The sequence below is a fragment of the Mus musculus genome, chromosome 2 (assembly GCF_000001635.26).
Source record: "Mus musculus strain C57BL/6J chromosome 2, GRCm38.p6 C57BL/6J".
Taxonomy (NCBI): domain Eukaryota; kingdom Metazoa; phylum Chordata; class Mammalia; order Rodentia; family Muridae; genus Mus; species Mus musculus.
In genome coordinates, this window is record NC_000068.7 from 52,437,591 (window position 1) to 52,459,160 (window position 21,570).

At 43.5% G+C, this 21,570-nt stretch overlaps 1 protein-coding gene across 11 annotated transcripts in view; it reads right to left on the minus strand.

The window, feature by feature from the left end:
• Cacnb4 (calcium channel, voltage-dependent, beta 4 subunit) overlaps positions 1–21,570 on the minus strand; it is a 248,290-nt gene that overhangs the window by 9,271 nt on the left and 217,449 nt on the right. For all 11 annotated transcript variants that reach the window (NM_001037099.2, NM_001285426.1, NM_001285428.1 and 8 more), the window contains 3 exons: positions 18,010–18,119; positions 14,279–14,430; positions 12,360–12,455 (listed from right to left, as the gene is read on the minus strand). In NM_001037099.2, coding sequence (NP_001032176.1) covers positions 12,360–12,455; positions 14,279–14,430; positions 18,010–18,119 — 358 coding nt within the window. The remainder of the gene's footprint in view (positions 1–12,359; positions 12,456–14,278; positions 14,431–18,009; positions 18,120–21,570) is intronic.

Sequence of the window (21,570 nt, forward strand, 5' to 3'; positions counted from 1 at the left end):
AGAATGCTCATGAAAATGGTTTTCTCTGCCCCATGATAAAAACAAAAAGGAAAGCGAGTCTGGGACTGACATTAGAGAGCACACAGCAGTGATGGCTGCTACCATGGGACGGTTTTGTCAAAAGGTAAAGCACAAGAGAGTTTAACTGGGGAAGAAGCCACACAAGAAGCAGTCGGTGTCCATGTTTATGTCAGTAGTAAGGACTTTGTTCATTATTTACCTATAAACGAGAAGCAGATTTTGTGCCTCAATATAGTAGAATGGTTCTTGTGTTGTGGCCGGGCAACTAGGAATGAGAAGAGGCTGTACCCAACACGTAGACGCTTTGTAGGGAAAGGCAGAATTCTTGGTCCCTCGGCAAGAGAAAGCCATTCTAGAGGGAAGCGCTAACACACCCCATACAAGTAGAGGGTGGTGGTGAGCCTTAACTCTCCCACCACCCTCACCACATCCCCACTGTTTTTGTGAGCTCATTTTACCTAGGTAAGAACTGCGGTACTTAGCCGAGTGCATAGTTACTGCCACCAGCATTGACCTTGTTGGGTAAAGATTAGTGGCAACAGGAAGACATGGGATTGGCAGTGTCCCAGCTGGCTCGTTCTCCCCAGTGCTTAGAACAAAGGATTCCTGAGGCTGTCACCACGGTGGTGTAAACTGTCTCATCGCCAGTGTTCACTGCTTATTTTTGGTTTGGTGCCGAGGGTTGACCCCATGAACTCAGGAAAGCTAAACACATACTTGGCCACTGAGCTGTTCTTCCAGCCTATGATTAGATACTCACTGTATCCACCTTTATTGAAAAAAGTTGTGCCTAACAGGGGAAGGAATTTGAAGGTCCTTACAATGGGACAGTGAGGGCTAGTGACTTCAGTTCCCACTGACTCATTTGAGAAGACTCCAACCAGGTCAACTTACAGAGAAAAATGCCCTCCCCACCCCCACCCCCAAGAACCTTTACCAATTGCAGGCAACCATGGAGTTGACCTGACCTAGCTGCCTTGACAGGCATGTGTCATAGGTGTTTCAGGTTAGAGTCCATGGCTCCTGAGGCTCCACGTGTCTTCCGGTTCCTGAGAGGTGGATGCACTCCCTCAGGCAGTGAAGCGATCCAGCCATTTTGTGTTTCTCTGTATGTAACCTTAGGACTCAAGGAAGCGTGGAAGCATGCCAGGACAATTGGTCTTAGATGTTAATCTGGTATACCTGGTAATCATTGTATCCTGGGAACTACAATTTTATCAATCCTGGCAACTGCCATTATAATTTGTTCATGATGAAGGGATAAGAAGTTTGACTGCTCTCAGTAAAATTGTAGCAGCCTCACTCTTACTATAGATACTATAGTTCTTCCAGCCTGCATCAGGTTTCATTCCTTATGGCTGTATCAGATGACCTTGGCCCAGACCTTACACTCTATAGAATTCCCAGTGCATTTTCTATGCAGATTTCACTCATCCATACAACATTTACTCAACATTTGCTTTGTTCCAGGCTCTGTGGGTATTCAGTGGCAAAGAAGTCCAGCCTCACCCTGGGCTTGAGAGTCATACATATCATATGGTGGATGAGACCAGCTTTAAAGTATCCAAATCTTTTATAATACTTGTCACGCCAAGACTAATTCAGAACTATACAGAGACCGTTAATGTTTGGTGCTGTGGCTTAAGGTTCTGTAGTTAGAAAGAGGTCTAGAGAGACTGGTTTAACTTCTGAGGAGGGAGAAATAATTAGTAAGTCAAATACTTCTATATGGAGAGTCGAGAAAATGAGACAAGTAAAGAAGATGTTTGTGGTCCATGAGACACAGAACACTTCGTACCTAGAGTTTTGGTTGCCAGACACCCTCACCTTGCTTCCCACCAAGTAAAACAAAGACGAGTCTCTGTCTTGCCACCAAAAACCTCCTCCCCTGGGTAGCAGAGACATCAGCCATCATGAGACCTGAGACCCGCCCTCAACGCTCTGACAGACACTGAAGACCGTGCTGCTTCAGTGATGAGTTGAGCAAAATAAGATCAACTATAGCCCCAAAGCACCACAGACTGTAAAACAGGCCTGGAAGGGCAGTGGGCAGTGCTCACTGAAGGGCCCCTCTCAGTTCTACCCAGCTCCATTGTTCCACACATTCTGTGACTTAGAGACCATGAGTAGGACACTGGTCATCCGATCATTGCTCATATTTGCTGTACGCATTTTGATTGCACAGGTTTGTAGCATTAGCATGGGTTTGTTTATTCCTAATAGGACATTAAAGACCCTTCTTTGTCTGGAAAGATCCTAACAGTAGTGTATGTATTCTCTCTCTCTCTCTCTCTCTCTCTCTCTCTCTCTCTCTCTCTCTCTCTCTCTGTCTGTCTCTCTCCCCGTGTGTGTGTGTGTGTGTGTGTGTGTGTGTATGTGTGTGTTGCTATGCCTAGAACTCAGGGCTACCCACATATTAGGTAAGTGCTCTGGCCTTGAGCTACATCCCAACACAAATAGTTTTTTGACAAAGGTAAGAATCTAATAGTGGGGCTGGAGAGGTGGCTCAGCGGTTAAGAGCATTGACAGCTCTTCTGGAGTTCCTGAGTTCAAATCCCAACAACCACATGATGGCTCACAACCATCCGTAATGAGATTTGACACCCTCTTCTGATGTGTCTGAAGACAGCTTTAGTGTACTTACATATAATTAAGAAATAAATCTTTCGGGGGGAAAAAAAGAATCTAATAGTGGAAAAAAGTCAGTCTCTTCAATAAATATTTGGGACAATTGGATATGCTCATGCAGAAGAATAAAAGTGGGTCCTTTTTCTCTCACCACATAAGAAACCCAATTCAAACAGGAACAGGGATATAACAAACCCTTATTATTATAAGCCTGAATTAAGCCTGAAACCATGAACTTAATATATGAAAACAGGGGAACTACTCTAAGATGTGTGTGTGTGTCGGTGGGGGGTGATGATAGTAATCTAAACACACATGCGACAAAAGTCAAAAATAGACAAATGAGTTCACAGCAAACTAAGAAATGCTGACACAGCAAAACAAGATTAAGAGACAAGGTTGGAAGAAAAATGTCTGCAAATGGAAAACTGCACACTGGCATCCAGAACACAGAAGGAACCCAAACGGATGAACATCACAGATACTTCTTAAAATGAAACATGCAAATGTCCAAGAAGCACAAAACCGTTCCCTTTCACTAATTATAAGAGAAATGCAAATCAAACCACAACAGGCACACTGTGTTGGCTCAAGGCTGTAGTCCCAGCACACATGAAGCTGAGGCAGAAGAATCACACATTTGAGGTCAGCCAGGCAAATCCTAGGCCAGCTTAGGTTACAGAATGAGACCTTGTCTATAAAGAAACAAAACAAGTCTGGAGTCACAGCTCTGCCCTAAAGTACTTGCCTAGCATTTCCTAGGCTTGGTTTGATTCTTAACAAACAGCATAACAAAAACAACCACAGTTAAGATAGCCTCTCACTCCAGTTAGAACGGTTATTATCAAAATAGAAGAAATGGTGGGAACTCTTATACACTCTTGGTGAGATTGGACAGACGTGTAGACCTTATGGAAAAGAAATGGAGACTCCTCACAAAATTAAAAGTAGAAGTACCCCATGATCTGAGATGGAGTATTTATAACTAAAATGGACTTGCACCCCCAAGATCATTGCAGTACTATTCATAATAGCCAAAATATGGAACCAACCCAGGTGCTCTATAATAAATGTATGGGTAAAGGAAATGCAGTACAATTACATAATAGAGTACTATTCAAGACACGGAAGAAGGGATGGACTAGAGAAGGTGTATTGAGTGAAAAGCTGCAGATGCAGCTAAACACTCCTTCTCATTCAGGTACGGAGAGCAGCAAGTCATCCTGTAGAAGGGCTGAATGCAACAGAAGGCAGGAGAAGAGACAGGAGTTGGGGGATAGAGACAAACAGGAAGTTTTAGGAACAGGGAAGGGCGGTGGGAGAATGTGGGGGTCCCAGGTTGCAGAGGAGTGGGTGGATGTACACAATGCATAGTGTATTGATGAATAGCAGTGAACCCACTAATCTATACAATTAATATTTGATAATTTAAATGAACATTTTTCATGTAAAGAGAAAAAAACAGACTGCAAAGTGCGGAGTGGGGTGTATATGGACTTGGCTGGCCCCCATTTCATCATCACTATGGAAACCACAATCAGCACAGTTAAATGCACGGAATTTTAATAAAGTGCTTCCCTTTGCCAGTGGGTAGAATTTGTACACATCAGCACAGGGCTGTTTGCTTAAGCCTGATCAGTTCTGGCAAAATGCTGGGGTTCTTTTGTTTGTTTGGATTTTTTTGTTTTTTTTTGTTTTTTTAACTGCTAAATGGTAGCTATATGGTAGAGGATGGTTGGAAACTGTTCCCAGGCTTTCAAAAGCATAAAGATAGGACATTTCACCTTCTGAATGATCCTGGAGTATGTACTTATTTCCGAATGGGAAGAATTTCACAGACTATGTGTCTTGACAATTCTTCTGTTTAGAAAATAACACAGCTGAACAGAACAGTGCACTCGAATGACACCAGGGCGGGGATTTGTAAAATATATATACAAACTCAAAGAGAAATGCAAAGTGAAGCAACCAAACCGGTTCTGCAAACCAGCCTTGCCACATTTTAGAATGAACTTAAAAGTCAAGTCTCATCAGCCACTTCCCAGGCAATGCAGGAGGTCCTAAGCATGGAAAGAGACAAAGAGAACCATTTAAATGGCAAAAGTCCCTGGCAGAGAGCAGTTTGCCCCTCCCCTATGAGGCCTGAGGTGACGCCCATGATGAAAAAGGAGCAGGGCATGGTCCAGAGAGCTGGCATGCCGAACACCTCTGGCATCCTAGGATGGAGCCCTTTCTGCAGTTGAGGCATGTTGGACCCCAAACAAACAGCAATGGAGCAGGAACAGGCAGGAGACCTGGTGTTCACAGAGTACAAAAGCACTGTGAGTTCTAGGTTGTAGAAACAGGCCTGGCATATACTCAGAGCTGGGAGAAGAACAAGGCTCGAAAGAGATAAGAAAGTGTGAAGGGTTTCGATGTTTCAAAAAGTCCCAAGTACCTCCCCACCTCCCTTGTTAAGCAGTTTCACTGCGGATTATTGTGTGCCTCTGCAGGAGCTGTCTGTGCTAAAACCCAGACAAGGAGCAAACTGAAATGGTCCCTCCAGTTTTTACAAAGCAATCAGTAGTATTCAGGAAGGGAGTAAATGTCATTTGTTTGTATTCTTTTGGGAGGGAGAACATACAGAGAATGACTGGTTAGTTTTCCTTAATGACTACAAAATACAAACTACTCAGGTATCCTGTCCACCGTGTTACAGTAGGAAGTCGTAACTTAATATTTTTAACACAAAGCTTACAAACCTTAGAAACCAATTATGCTGCTAGCTTTACCTCCCTTTAATTTTAGATTAACTTTGTTTGTTTTTTACTTCATGTGTATGAGTGGTTTTGCCTGCATATATGTCTGTGCACCACATGAATATCTGGTGCCCAAGGAGGTCAGAAGAGGGTATTGGATTCCCTGGAACTGGAGTTACACAAGGTTATAAGGTGCCATGTAAGTGCTGGGAGTCCCAAAGTCCACTAGAAGAGCAGTCAGTGCTCTTAACCAATAAGCTGTCATCTCTCCTATTTCTTAAAGGAAGTAGGCAATATTAGATTCTTACACCTCTATTTCTTTACTATTGTAATATAGAGAGGCCTCTAAGGTGTCACCATTTAAGAAGAACGATCAGCATATGCTATTCAGTAAATTAGTATGGCTGGATGGCTCAACTCTAATATCAGTTACATAACAGGCATCCAGTAAATGTTACCTTCACATCAACATTGTGTGATTTGCATTATTCCAGAGTCCACATTTAGATATCTGTTTCTGTCTAAGGACCTAGGCCGTCTTGTGGAGATTAAAAAGTGAAGCCAAATAATAGTGGCAGACTCTGGCAGAAGCTCCTTTTTTAAGGTACTAAAGAAAAAAAAAAATCAGTTCTTGCCACAGTTGTGGTGCTGACACAAAAGTGAGAATATAGGAACACTGATTTTGAATCTCAATATGTTTCCCCCCCCCCTTCTCTCTATGCTGCCCATTCTGATTCCTCAAAGACTGTAACAATATTGGGCCCTCAATGGTTTTGTTAAGTTCATGCCAATTCTATGTGTTATATCATAGCCCTGGAGGAAAGGGACCATTTCCACCATACTACACCCAGGTTGGTTGCTTGAAATTTCTAGAAATGTGTAGAATGAAATTCTATCCTGTGGGGGCCTTTTTCTGTGAAGAGAAGATGTGGAACAGATTATCCTGTTTTTAAGAAGCAGTATGAAAAATTAAACATCGAGCATCCAGGGTTTCATACGAATGAACGCAGCATCGGAGAGAATCTGTCAGGCAGACGAGTGAATCTGTATGATTCTCAAGAATTTAAATATTGCTGGAACCGGGCGGTGGAAAATTCCCCTCGGCACTTGCCTGCACGGTAGGATGACTTGGAGCCCATTTAGCAATGGGAAATGAAGTAGATGAGAAGAGACCCATTCTGGTTCTCAGAATGTTAGAGGTTTACAAGCAAGCCTCTGCTGAGAAGACGAACTCACCTCTTATAGAAGAAGTGGTTGATGTCATTTTATACAGACAAAAAGCCATTAGCAGCTCAAAGAGCCACCGGGTCAGCATTTGGTAATACAAGCCAGCCTGTTACTAAGTGGGATTAAAGGATTATATTTCATTTGTCATCCCATTGTCTATCTGCTTTTCTCACCAAGCATTATGCTTCTCTTGTTACCACGCTACTGGGACAAGTGGAGCTTGGCCTTTCCTCCGAAAAGGAAAAGATGCTCATACCCTGAAGAAGGCAATTAAAATCTATAAATACAGTGAAAGAATACATATGTTTCTATAAATTAGCATGGGTGGATGGCTCAACTCTAATACTAATTACATAACAAGCAGCGAGTAAATGTTACCTTCACAACAAAATGGTATGATTTGCATTATCGAAGTCTCTGAGCTCTGGAGTACTCAGCTCACTAACTGGAAACCAGAGTCCACATTTAGATATCTGTTGTTGTTTAAGGACCTAGGCCATCTTGTGGAGATAAAGTGAAGCCAAATAATAGTGGCAGACTCTGGCAGAAGCTCCTTTTTTAAGGCACTAAAGAAAAAAATTAGTTCTCGCCACTAATTGGTAGCGCTCACACAAAGACGAGAATCTCAACGTTTCCCCTCCATGTCTCTCTATGCTGTCCATTCTTATTGCTCAAAGACGAACAATATCTGGCAGTGCTGTCCATGGGAAAAGCACTTGGTGGTTTTGCTAAGTTTATGTCAATCATATGTGTTATCTCATAACACATAATCTGGTTATCCACACAACAAAGAGTCTGCAAGGGGTCCCGCATCTCAGGGCCTGGGGACACTTTCCTGTTTGCCTCTTTACTGGGTGTTAACTTTTTCTTTCTAGAGCAGACTTTTAAATGACAACAAATCCCTTGGTCCTCTCTGTACTGAGATGGAACCATATGCCCTCTCTCCTTGGATCTGAGAGGCCTCTGTGATCACTTGGATCAGCTAAATGCTGAGGAGATGCTGGGATGGAACCTAAGATGGACCCTGAGGAGACTATGGTATTTGATCACATAGAAGGCCATAGTCCCGCAGAAAAGGGCTCATGACAAAGACCCTGAACCAAGTGGAAAGGAACAACAGGTTGAGTTTCTTCTACTTAACCCCCGCTGAGAGATCTGTCAACTATCAGCTGATTGCTACCCACCAGCCTGTTTGAAATCTCTACTTTTAAGACTATTTATTTTGCAGTAATAGATGACAAAGTTTGTCCTAGAAGAAGAGTGGCAATTTCTTTCAGCTGCTCCGGTCCTGCCTCTGGCTTCTACAAAGTTTGAATGGAGTTCAATCATTCCCATGTTTTATATGCATGTTCATTGCTACTCAAAGGCAAAGTTGAAGAGTTTTGGAAATAATACCACCCAGCTCAACAAACCTTAATTATTTACTCTCTGGCCCTTTATTAAAAAGTTTATTGACTCTTCTCTTAGCAAAATACTTGCCAATGAAGCCCAGTGTTCTTTCCTGTGGAGAATATGCAGTGTGCTGCCTAGCATATGTCAACTTGACACAACTAGAGTCATTTGGGGAGAGAGGGAATCTCAATTGAGAAAATGCCTCCCAAAGTTTTCTAGATTGATGATGGATGAGGAAGGGCCCATCTCTGTGGGCAGTGCTACCCCTGGGTTAGTGGTCTTGGGTGATCTTAGAAGCAGGCTGAGAAGACCTCAAGGAACAATCCATTGAGTAGAGTTCTTCAGAGTGCTTCTGCTTTAGTTCATTCTCCCAGGTTTTTGACCTGAGTTCCTGCGCGGACTTCCATAAGTCATGGACTACAAGCTTTAATAAACCCTTTCCTTTCCAGGTTCCTTGTAGTCATAGTGTTTATCATAGCAACAGAAACTCTAATATATGTAGTAATTAACCTACTGCTATTTGCCATCTAGAGTATTGGTTCTCAACCTTCCTACTGCTGTTACCTTTTAATATAGTTCCTCATATTATAGTGACCCCAACCATAAAATTATATTGTTGCTATTTGTAATAGTAATTTTGCTACTGTTATCAATTATAATGTAAATATCTGATATGCAGGATATTTGATTTGCAACTCCCAATGGAATCATGACCCACAGGCTGAGAACCACTGATCTCGAGTCTTCCTGAATTAAGACACTATCATTCCCCAAGACATCTAGCCTTTGGAAGGCCAGTTCACTGCTTCTTGTTCTCAGTTCCCTCACTTGTAAAATGAGAAGATTGGAACAGAACTGTATTTCCCGTTAAGTGTTCCATGAAACATTAAACCCACAGGCTTTTCTGTGGAAAAAGGCCTGCAAACACATTACTGAGATGCACAAGATACCCTCTATCCTGCTGGATATACAGAGAGCACGTTAGCAAAACTGGACTTCTAAACAGAGAAACCTGATGGCCAGTGTTTTCATTAGCATTTCCTTAAACATCTTTTTAAGAAAAAAATAAAAGTGTTCCTTTCCCTATATCTTCTGAGACCATCCAATAGTCTGTACCTGATAGTCCCTGGACCCAGACTCATCCTTCTAGCTACAGAAAGTTAATTTTTTCCATTAGTGGCTTTTTGCGAGGTCCCTTTTCAGAGCCTGTGATATCACTGCAGTGTGAGACCCTGCTCCTGGAGTCTGCTGACTCAGCAGACTGGGGACATAGACGCCAAGTAAGCAAGCTGCAGACCCTTTCAAAGGAACTGAAATGTCCCAGTGATCGCCAGGCTCTGGGAGACAGTGATAACGATGTCTTGAAGTGAAGGGATAAATGCAGACACATTTTTAAATTGCTTCTAGCTCTTGTGATCTGAACATTTCTTCATGTGGGCCAAAATAGAACGCATGATTCTTTCCCAGAAGGAGGAATGCTATGCACACAATATCAAACATTAGAAAATGTTAGGTATGTGGTTACCTTAAGTGCTCTGACTGTTTGTTGAAAATGCTAGGCTTTCTGACCAATTATTCAGAACAAGAATGTGTCTGTCTTGCTAACAGAGTGGTAGAGGAGGGAAGTCCTTCCAATACCCTGACAAGTTGAGATTGCAGACCTGGAGACAAACCCACCATGTGGCTTACATGTATGTATGTGAGTGTGTCTAATTTTGGTCCCATCTATCTCAGAGGCAGCACATTGTGCAGATGCACCATGGTAAAGGATGCTTGTAACTATCCTGGCATGAGGGAAGACATTCTACTTGTGAACTTCTCTTGGGCTATCAGACTACTGAAGCAACGAACTCCAAGGGATTAGAATTTACTCAGGAACCCTTTGGTGGTGCATAGGAAGGCTGAAGCCATGGTTGGTGTCCGAGGAAGAAGAGGTTTCCCACAGATGACAGCTTGTAGGGCAGAGGGAGATGTGATGTGTTAATGATGAGCTGGACCACACCAGAACCAGAAATTTTTGTCCCTTTTTTAAGCCAAAACTTCATGCCAGCATCCTGAAGGAGGACTTCATGGGGAACTGCTAGATCCCTTTGTTCTTCTCCCCAGAGTGGTCATATTGATTTCCTGCTGCTTAGTTGGCACAGTGAAGATAGGTAGTGGGACCTTGCTTGTTAGGGTGACTGAAGGCAAGGATTTCACTCTAAAAACTTCAGTAATGCCCTCAGCACCCCAAAAACCTCGATTGTCATACATTACTTTCTCTATAGTCCCTTTAGCTGAGGGTTAATAAACTGACATAAGAAGAAAAGATATTTTCTCCAATAAATCTCTTGTAACTCCATTTCCGTTTTTTAGTGACTGCTTCCTAGAATGTCAAACTGATTATAACTATGATTCTAAGATTGTCCTAAATAGCAGAATGAATAGCACAGTTCCTGGCTTTTAGTACCTATAAAGATTATTTTGCTAAAATAATACTGAAGAAATAATCTTCAGTAAAGATTATGTTTCTACAGCTGTGAAACATGGCAGGGCCAGGGCTTAGGTGACACATTCTTGTATAGTTTCTCAGCGTTTTAACCAAACATTCCATTCTGTAAGTGACATCTTTAGTAGACTATGTGGCACTAAACATAGATCCCTGGGTCTATCTGCAGGGTGGGTAACCTGATAACTGTATTGTGTGAGGAAGGTAGGTGGTGGTGGAGAAGAAGAAACTGGTTGGAAGCCAGACCCACTTCTAAGCTTAATCTGCTTTGTGATCTCAACAGACTCATCAATCAACTCTGGCTTAAGTTACTTTGATGATAAGTGGGACTTTGTTCAGAGTGAGGATGACAAAGAGTGGAAAGCATCCAGCGAGCTGTCCGGCCCGTGTTAAACATCTAATGAAAGGATGTATTGTTGTTCTTGCTTTTCTTCTCTGTACACCCTTTCATTCGTTCTTCACTCCTTCACCACACATTTATTATGGGCCCACTATGATGGGGAAGTGTGGTCCAACCTTGAACCTGAGAGGAACATCCTCACAGAGTCTAACAGATCATGCATGGCACAGCATGGAGCATACCTGGGAAATGGCATCAGTGGCTCCTGGACAGCATATATCGTGTGCCAGGCACTGTTCTAAGAACTTTCTCTCATATGCATGCAGGTGCCTCTTGAATTTTTACCCCAATCCTGTGCAGTAGGTATCTTGCTTAGGTTTATATAACTTGTCTGTGCTTTGAACAGCCTTGCTGTGTCATCTCTCCAAGTACATGAATTGGATTCTATACTTTCACAGAACATACATGACCCTTATATAAATATTTTAAAAAATCTAGTGACTCAACCAAGACAATGGTTATTTCTTTTAGAGAAACCTAGGCACAGAAACCATCAGTTAATTGAGCAGGCACAGATATGGCTAATCTACCATGCTCTGAATGTCTATGAAAACAGTTACCGTTGCCAGCCCAGCCCAGCCCAGCCCAGCCCAGCCCAGCCCAGCCCAGCCCAGCCCAGCCCAGCCCAGCAATGTGTGCCTTCTAATCCTGCAGATGCTTTCTAGCAATGACACTAGGCAGCATGTAGGCTTTCAACCCCTCAACACTTATCCCTTTATCTGTTAGCAACACAGAGACCTCTAGTTGGAATCCAGCTTTAACCTTCAGCCTTACACTCTTTTGTGCCCACCACTATCTTCTAGCAGGGAAGCTAAAGGAAAGGTGAGCTGGCTCTTTTCTTACAAGTGCAACATGTGTGACTGGATGTGGTGCCTGGGTGCAAGGTAATCAGGGAAGAAGGAAAGAGAGTGGGTTTCAGACTTGGAGTTCAGCTCTCAGGACAAGGCAAACACTATCCTGTTCTGGAAGTCTGAGTCCACCCAATGTAACATCAGCAGCTCACTCCAAGAAACCACTCACCACCACCACCACCACCACCACCTCCATCTCTACCACCACCACCACCACCACCACCATCATCACCACCACCACCACCACCACCTCCATCTCTACCACCACCATCTCTACCACCACCACCACCACCATCACCACCACCACCACCACCACCACCTCCATCTCTACCACCACCACCACCACCACCACCACCACCACCACCACCTCCATCTCTACCTCCACCACCACCACCACCACCACCTCCATCTCTACCTCCACCACCACCACCACCACCACCTCCATCTCTACCTCCACCACCACCACCACCACCACCTCCATCTCTACCTCCACCACCACCACCACCACCACCACCACCACCACCACCTCTGTAGAATAAAAGCCATGATGTAATATTGAAAGAAAAACCTCCCTACGGTCATCAATGATTAAGAGAAAAAGAGATTTTACTTACAGGCGGGCACTGGGCCAGTTTATCGGCCGCCACCAGTTGAACATTCAAGTGTTTGCTTTGGGACTTTCCTCTGGACTTAATCAGCCGCTGTAAAACCTGACAAGATGACAGGAACCCAAGAGATTGTCAACGAGGTGAAAGGAAACCACAAACACTGGGCTCAGATTTTTTTTTTCCCAGTTTATGTAACCCTGAGGATTAGTAAAAAGGATCTCCAGTGTGAGAAATCACCTACGTAGAATCTCTATGCTACGGGCCTAGAGTGGACTGAACATAGCTATCCTGCCCTAGCTCCCTGTGGGCTCCTGATGACAGCCTCGCTTCCCACCTAGACTTTTATGTCTCTTGTAGATTTCAAAGCTTCCTGTCAAAGAGAAAGAGCTGGTCTGTTCCTCCTTATGTTGAGTCAATATTTTGATATTATTTGGTCCAGTAATACTTGAGTTCATTATCTTCATGCCAGGTATCAGGGTCATGCATGTTATATTTTTAATAAATTAATGAAATAGTTGATTTAAATTTAAATTAATCAAACTATTTCAGGATTGAAAACCTAGGTAAAACATTTGTGTTGAAACATTGCTGGATAAGAGACAGACATATCTACAGCTTTGGACATAGCTGTAGCTGCATTTGGCCATACACTCTCCCTTTCAGTTTTTGCTTATGCTTTAGCAGGGCTTTCCCCGCTTCAACATGCTCCTTCATGAAGTTCTGTGATACCTTAGTGCATGAGTCCATGCAAGTGCCTGATCCTGGACTTCCAGACACCAGCAGTGTCTGTGGGGGTGTGGGTGACAGCCTCACTGCAGAGGATGCTTGGACTAGGGGCAAGGATACTTCCAGTGGTCAAGGGAATGCTGGTCTGTTCTACCCACTCTCCAGAATTACCTGATCATAGTTTGGGAGTCCCACTCTTATTGTAGAAGAGCTGTGCCCTCCAGGAGGCTGAGAACTTGGGGAGGGTGACAAGTCTCAGCTTCTCTAGGCTTTTCTTTGACCACAAAAGGAGACCGCTGTTTGGATAGGGGGTTGAATTTGCATTTAGGCAAACCAAACTCATTCAAGGAGGCCTTGGAAAGGAGCTAAGTATTAAGGCAACGCCTCTCATGGGTTTCTATTTCATATTTATTTTTAGAACACCATCACTGTTCCAAAGCAAAAGCGGGGACAGTGAGAAGGCTCAGTGGGTGACGGTGAATGCTACCAAGCCTGATGACCCGAGTTCCATCCTCAGAGCCCACATGGTGAAAGGAGGGAATTGACTTCCTTGAGTTGTCCTCTGGCCTCCACACATAAGCTGTGACAGCACAAGTTCACACACAGACTTTAAAAACAAACAAACAAAAATACCAACTAAGTAAATGTAAGAAATAAAAGGACATCAAAATCAAAAGTGGAATCGGGGCCTTCTTCCTCTATTCCAGTCATTTGGTAGCATCATGGCCAGTTGTGCTTAACCAAGGCAGAACTATGTTCCTTAAGGAGCCCAGCTACACACAGATGAGAAGGCCTGTAGGATTGGTGTAGGAGATGGTTACATGGCGATCTTTCACCTTACTTAAGACCTCTCTCTGGATTATATATCCCCTCTCCCAACTGGGCAGAGAATACAGGTGATTTAGGAATTGGTATCAAAGAGGACATTGGCCAAGAGGGAATATGCAGCCTATGAAAATGAAGAGTCTACTTTTAATTTTCCTTCCTTAAGCTCTGTTTGTATTTTATCAAGCTGACAGCAGGCAGGAACTTCTCAAAGAGATGTAGTATTATTCTCGGCTACCCTAGAACTTGAGTACTATTTTAAAATGTGCTCACTAACAGACTCTGGAGACATTCTTCTGCCCCCAAAACTCAAAGGGCCGAGACATCCCTCAAGAGGGAAGTTTCTAGAGTGTAGACAGGGATGTGCTGATTACCTTTGGGGACGAGACCTTCACGTGGACGATGATGGGTGCTAAGGATGTCTTTATCAGCTGTGCTGGGTGGTTGATGGTGTCTGCATCAAGAACAACCAATTGCAAAGATCTTGCCAACTCAAAAATTCTTTCAATTTCACTTTGTACTTCCGCTGAAAGGGGAAACAAATAAAATGGCAGGTAGTGGTTAGTCTCAGTAATTATTACTTATGCTAAAAAAGAAATAGTATAAGCTTTCAGATGTGTGTATCTGTCTATACAGTAGAACAAACTGTTTTGGATTTTCATAGACCCATCTAACAAAAATCTTTTTTTCTTTTTCAGACATAGTCTTATTATGTAGGTCTGGCTGGCCTAGAACATGCTCTGTCAACTAGGCTGGTGTCTAACTCACAGAGGTCTGCCTGCCTCTAGCTCCTGAGTGCTGAGATTAAAGGTGTATGCCACACAGTGTCTGTTCTTTTTAAAAATCTTTTCTAAAGATAAAATTGTGCTTAGAATAAAACAGTGGTAGAAGAACTTGAGCCAGGTCTCTTGGTGTGCTTTATACACACGGCCCTAGCATAGCATTATTTATATAGCTACAGTGATTCCATTTGGGGGTTGCTTTTAACAAGATCCACATTTAGGAAACACGTTTGAGGGATGGAAAGGGGCTGTTATGCACATTTTTGTATCCTGGCTAATGGTTGTGAGCTTCCTCAGACAATCGGAAGATTACCAAGTCTAGTTGAATTTAAGCTTTAGAGCCAGTGGAGTTGTTTAAGGTATAGTTACTATAAGTATAACTAACATACACACACACACACACACAGCTGACTATATTCAAATGTTGTACTGTATCGTGATTCAAACCTATCTGGCTCCTTGCAATCATCAGGTGACCCAAATCTGCATCTTCTAACTTAGTCGAATAAAAATGCTAGTTCTTTTCAAATGTCTGAAGCAATCCAAGTACTTTGTTTTGAGACAGAGCCTTGCCATGCAGGTCAAACCAATTGTGGTCTTTCTGTCCCTACTTCCCAAGTACTGTGATGCGATACATTAATGCTACTGTGGTTTACAAGCCCCTCTTCTTCTTCTTCTTCTTCTTCTTCTTCTTCTTCTTCTTCTTCTTCTTCTTCTTCTTGTTTGTTTGTTTGTTTGAAGGAAAATATATGAGCAAAGCATATGTTTTTCTGAAATATAAAAGTTGAGCTTGGTAGTGAATACCTGGTATCACAAAACTTGGGAAACTGAGGCAGAAGGATCATGACTTCAAGGTTATCCTGGGAAATGCAGAGAGTTTCAGCCTAGACTGCAGCCTCAAAAACTGATACGGTCTCAAAAATGGAGAACAGCAGCAAGTAGTCCTTCATAGAGTTTATGAGTCACTCGATGTAGTGGCTCATGCGTCAAATCTGAATTAGATTCTACTAAGGGGAAGACTTTGCATAGAAGCAAAAGCTTCTTATTTCTCAAAGAATCACTGACATTTAATGCACGATCTATGTTTAAAAAGTATGATTATGGGGGCTAGAGGGATGGCTCAGCAGTTAGGGGGCACTCGCTGTTCCTCCAGAAGACTAAACTCAGTTTTCAGCATCCATATTACGATCACCTGTAATCCTGCTCCAGGGGACCAGAGGATCGATCTCTCTGGCCTTCTCACCCACCCACATTCACGTGGCATACACACACAAATAAAGAGACAATCTTCTTTTAAAATATGAATTTAAGTAGACGAAATACATATCACTTTCACATTATTCAATACTAATGACCTGAAAGGCTCCATCCTGATGCTCCAGTAACCAGCTTTCAGGGTAGCTATTTAAGAAAATCTCTGCCAAGTTCTCATGAGATAATAGTCTACATTTGTTAGTAATAATGAACATATATCCAGTTTTTCCCCTAGCACATCAGAAGCAATTTAAAAAGAAATTTTTCTCAAGAAGGCCATTTGGAAAATAAGGCCAATTTTTCCTGCAGTCCGTTTCAGCAGAAGGATGTTGGGGTAGGTCCTCGATTTGTGCTTTAATTGATTTGCCACAGTTTTAAAGAAGCAGTTCTAGGCAGAACTACAGCAGAACAAGCTGACATTGTTTTAGTTCCAAGCCTCACATATCATTATAAAATAATGTAAAATCACATTTGATATTTTTTCTGAAGAAACGAAAAGGCAGCAATACAAATGGCACTGCCCCAGGACCCAGAATCCACAAGGCGCTCTAAGTCTCGGTCCAAATAGCTCAGAAACACCAGGGTTTTATTTCCTATGCACCAGCAATGAACTGGAGTGTAGGTTCATAGTCACTGCTGCAATGCTCAAAGCCCTTGGGCAATGGCCCTGTGCTGTAAGCAGTGGTGGAACTTGGGTAGAGAAGGAGGCCATATCACATAGTGGGTGATGAGCCCAGTACTTGGAAAATCTGTATACACAGTATAATAAGCAAATTACAGGCATAAGGGAGGCAAAGGCCCTTTTATTTACCTATCTCATCTTCTTCAAGAAAGGCAACAATCAGACAGGTTCTCAGAGGGGTGCTAAGGGAACCTTCTTTGTAAATTTGTTGCTGGTAAACAAAGCTGGGACAGTCATAGACTCTGGTGCTGGAGGCCCTTCATAAACACTCTTTACCACTAGACTGGAGTGTTTCAGCATTTTTGGAACTAGTGATGTTCCTTGTGTTTGGCTACTTGCTTGCTTTTGAGACAAGGTCTTCTGTAGTCTATGCTGGCCTTGAACTCCTGGTCCTCTTGACTCCACTCCCAGGTGCTGGATTTACAGATGTTCATCTCCCTCTCTCAGCTCCCAAAACTGTTATTATTTTTTCCATGGGCTCAGGGGAACATTTCCCAAAGTGGCTCACTTCTATGCACACACCAACTCATTGAGAACTTTATAGTCTCCCTCATGGGAAGATTTGTAAAGATGCTTTCCAACAAGTACCCAGAAAAGACAAGTTTAAGTTCTCTGCATGGCCATCATGGTAGCCACCATTTCTACTGAAAGGTGTGACTCTTCTGAGTCTACCAGTTGGCCACACAAGAATATCATTACCTTCCCTCTCTAAACATCTTCTTTCCTTCCATGTCAGCCATGTGTCGCCTACAACAGAAGCTTATTGGGATGTTTGGGGGAAGGAGATAGGTGGTTCCCCATGGTGCAACAGCAACTGGGTAGAGGGGCCTGAGGAGGTCGGCTCCCACCACACTAAGTGTCTAGAAGTGAGAGGGGGAGGAAGAAGAGTGAGGGAGGGAGGGAGGGAGGGAGGGAGAGAGGGAGGGAGAGAGGGAGGGAGAGAGGGAGGAGGAAGGGAGGGAGGGAGAGAGACAGGAAGAGAGGAGGAGGAAGAGAAAGGTAGGGAGGGAGAGACAGACAGGAAGAGGGGAGGAGGAAGAAGAAGGGAGGAAGGGAGAGACAGACAGAAAGACAGAGACAGAGAGACAGACAGAGACAGAGAGGGGGGAGAAGGAGGAGGGAGGGAGAGGGGAGAGAGACAGAGATGGAGGCAGAAAGAGGATGAGGAAGAAGGGAGGAAGAGAGGGAGGAGGGAGGGAGGGAGGGAGGGAGGGAGGGAGGGAGGGAGGGAGAAAAGGATTCTGGCTGCTGCAAGGACTCTGCCCCTGTCCTGTCCAACGGCTGGCTTTCTCCACAGATATTCAGTACTTCTCCAGGTAGGTCAGTGCCCAAGTAGGACAAGATATTCCCCACCCATACACCGAATGCCCATATGAAAACATCTTACCTAAGCTGGATCTGGTGTTGGAACGTTCAATTATTGCTCTCTTGCTAGGATTGTTGAGGACAGATCTCTTAGCAAGAGAAATGTCAGCTGTCACTCTTGTTATTGATATCCTAGGAAGAGGAACACAGAACAGGACAAGCCAGTAAAAATGTCATGTGGCTTTCTGAGTGACTCATAGCTGCAGTGCTTAGCAGATACTTCACATACTACCACAGAACCACCGTACAGTAAACGTCAGCCACAAGGATTTTAAACAGACTCTGGCTCGTATTAAAACAGAAACAATGAATGGCGGCAGGCTTTGGCTCTGTAGCTGAAAACCACTCCAGTGAAAATGGGCTCCCTCCATTATGGCCTGCCTGGCCAAGTTGCCTTTAAAGCACACAGCACACCAGGAGGGAATCAAAACATGAATTAGGCATGCTCTTTCTAGGAAATAGCTATACAGTTTCCTCAAAACTCACAGTTGATTTGCTCTTGAACAAGCCCTTCAGGATACACAACTGCTCTGCCCTAACACCGTTGGCTGAAAAGGGAAAGCTTCATTTGATCACAGAAAAAACAAAACAAACCCAACCAGTTGGTAACTAAGTTGTGTTTCTTGGCTCAGTAGTTAATCTCTAATATATGAAGTGTTTCTCCACAGACCCAAGAGGAGCTTTGTGGGTAGGATGTGAGAAATATGGTTTCCTTTCTGCAGGCATGGAAGCCTCAGTATAGGATCTGAGCACATCTGGTGTGCACTTGTGCACATCTGGTTGGCACTCATGACCCCAGTCGCTGAAGTCAATGTGAGCACTGGAGTTATGATAAGTTAGGACACACACACACCTTGCTGCCATGGAAGACTAAAGCAGAGACTTTGTATGGAGAGAGGGGAACAGCTGGACCACACATTATCAAATGATGGTTTGTAGATTTTATTGTTTTAAAATAATTTTTAACGGAGACCGCTCAGCTTCCAACTATTGTCTGTAGAATTCAAAGCTGGTCCACCTAGGACAATCAGAGAAATCCACAGACCTTCCCTACCCTCATCTGCACAGCATGGGTGAGTTCATAAAGGGAGGATCGCTTCCCTTGATCCTCTTAGCAGACTTATTCTTCTCCAGGGCTGAACTTCTTTGAACTTCATGAATTTAATTACACGTCCTCCCATTCCTCCTGTTTTTGGCCATTCTAAGTCTGGAGGCTCTGGTGACTAGAAGCCTTAGGGAGGACCAAAAATTGTCCTTTTCATAAAGGCTCGGGAACGAACAAACATTTTTTGAGGCAGAGTCTCTCAATATGTATCTAGATAACTTTGAGTTCCTAATCCTCCTGCCTCAGCCTCCTTTGTCCAGGAGCCATAGGTATCCACCACTGTGCTCAAGTTTTACAGCAATAGAATGTACAGAAGTTGTAGCGGGATACTGAAGCCAAGTGGTGCTGGCCTGGGTGGCTGCATCTATAAGCTGCAGGTGCTTGGAATACCACCGTGTTCTAACTTCTTGAACCTTTATGCCTTGATAATTATTTAAGGCAGCATCAAATTATCCCGTGTAGCAATAAAAGTTGTGAGGAGATTTCCTGGGACCGCTGTGAGCATCAACATGGGCAGAGCTTATACTTCTGAACTTCTCTCTCCTATGTCGAGCTCACTCATAATTTCATTGTTTTGTTAAAGAAAAAAAGGAAAAAAAGGCAAAAAAGAAAAGTTCAACTGAGCTGCATGACATCAGAAAACACTGGTGAGCAACTTCCACCTTCTCCTAAGAAGGAAACTGAGAACAGAGAGAATCTGCTCCATTCCAGGCAACGAGGATCTAGAGGCCTTCACTGTAGGAAGGAGCTTGGTCACCAGTTCTCTTTTGGTTCAGTTTTGTTTTCCAGTAACAGCTCTCTAAGACGACCAAGCCATCCGGAGCTGGTTTATAACTCTCCCCCTGCTGTGAGATTTGAACCAAGTGAGCCCCATATTTATCTGAGTTTCTATTACACCTTTTTTTCTCCCTCCTTCCTTCCCTCCCGCCTTTCCTCCCTCCCCTGTCCTCCCTTCCTTCCTTCTTCTTTCCTCCCTCCCTCCCTCCCTCTTCCTCCCTCCCTTCCTTCCTTCCCAGAGTCTCACTCTGTAGCCCAGTCTAACCTCTCACTTGCTGAAACCCCTCTGCCGTAGCTGCCTGAATGCTGGGACTACAGGTTCTGACTGCCATGCCTGCTCATGTGGTTCTGAGATGTGATGTCCTCTAGTCTGGGGACTCAGGCTTAATTTGGGGCTCTAGTTTTTTTGTTTGATAAAGAGTAGGGCATCTGAATAGAAGCATATTGTCATATTCCAGAACAACCACACATATGGCTGTAGATAAGTGGGGATGGATTAAGGCAGAATTCAAATTTTCCAGAATAATAATTTTTGTGGTGCCCAAATTTTCTAGTTCTATATAAATCGTAACTCCTGGGTTTTAAATTTTGAAGAAATCATGAGCAAATGTGCATTCTTATGCTTTCCCTGGGTTATAAAGCACTTTTATAAAGCTATCCAAGTACTATTGACCTTAATGTATATGCAAACAGTGGCTTTGAAAGTTAAAAGTGGAGGAAACAATGGGGGTGGCAGAATGCTCTTTTTCTCATTTTATTTTCTAGTGAAAAAGACTCCACTAATAATATATACTGTCTGTTAGCAAAAACACACACACATGAAGTAGAGACTACGAAGGGGCAGACTCCACCCCTATGTCTGTCAGTAAGACAAAGAAGGAAGCCGGGCATAATGGTGCTCGCCTTTAATCCCAGCACTCGGGAGGCAGAGGCAGGCGGATTTCTGAGTTCGAGGCCAGCCTGGTCTACAAAGTGAGTTTCAGGACAGCCAGGGCTATACAGAGAAATCCCGTCTCGAACCACGCCCCCCCCCCAAAAAAAAGAAAGACAAAGAAAGATTTCTCCTGTTGAAAGACTTACTAATATCAAAGCCAGATACCAGGCCACAATTTTTTTCTTTTTAAATAAAAGTCACCTCAGCAAAGTTTTTACATTTGCCGTTGTACTGGCTGGTTTTGTGTGTCAACTTGACACAGGCTGGAGTTATCACAGAGAAAGGAGCCTCTCTTGAGGAAATGCCTCCATGAGATCCAGCTGTGGAGCATTTTCTCTATTAGTGATCAAGGGTGGAGGGCCCATTGTGGGTGGTGCCATCTCTGGGCTGGTAGTCTTGGTTCTATAACAGAGCAGGCTGAACAAGCCAGGTGAGGCAAGCCAGTAAGGAACATCCCTCTATGTCCTCTGCATCGGCTCCTGCTTCCTGACTTGCTTGAGTTCCAGTCCTGACTTCCTTTGGTGATGAACAGCAGTATGGAAGTGTAAGCTGAATAAACCCTTTCCTCCCCAACTTGCATCTTGTTCATGATGTTTGTACAGGAATAGAAACCCTGACTAAGACACCATCAAGTGTTCCTTAGTTTATAATGTCTTTGAACTAGTGGTATACTTCCTAGCCCTCTTCCTTTACCCTCCCCCTGGTCCTCTAGCACTCTGTGCATCTTGAAACCTTCAAACACTTCCCTTAGCAGTCTCATTGAGACA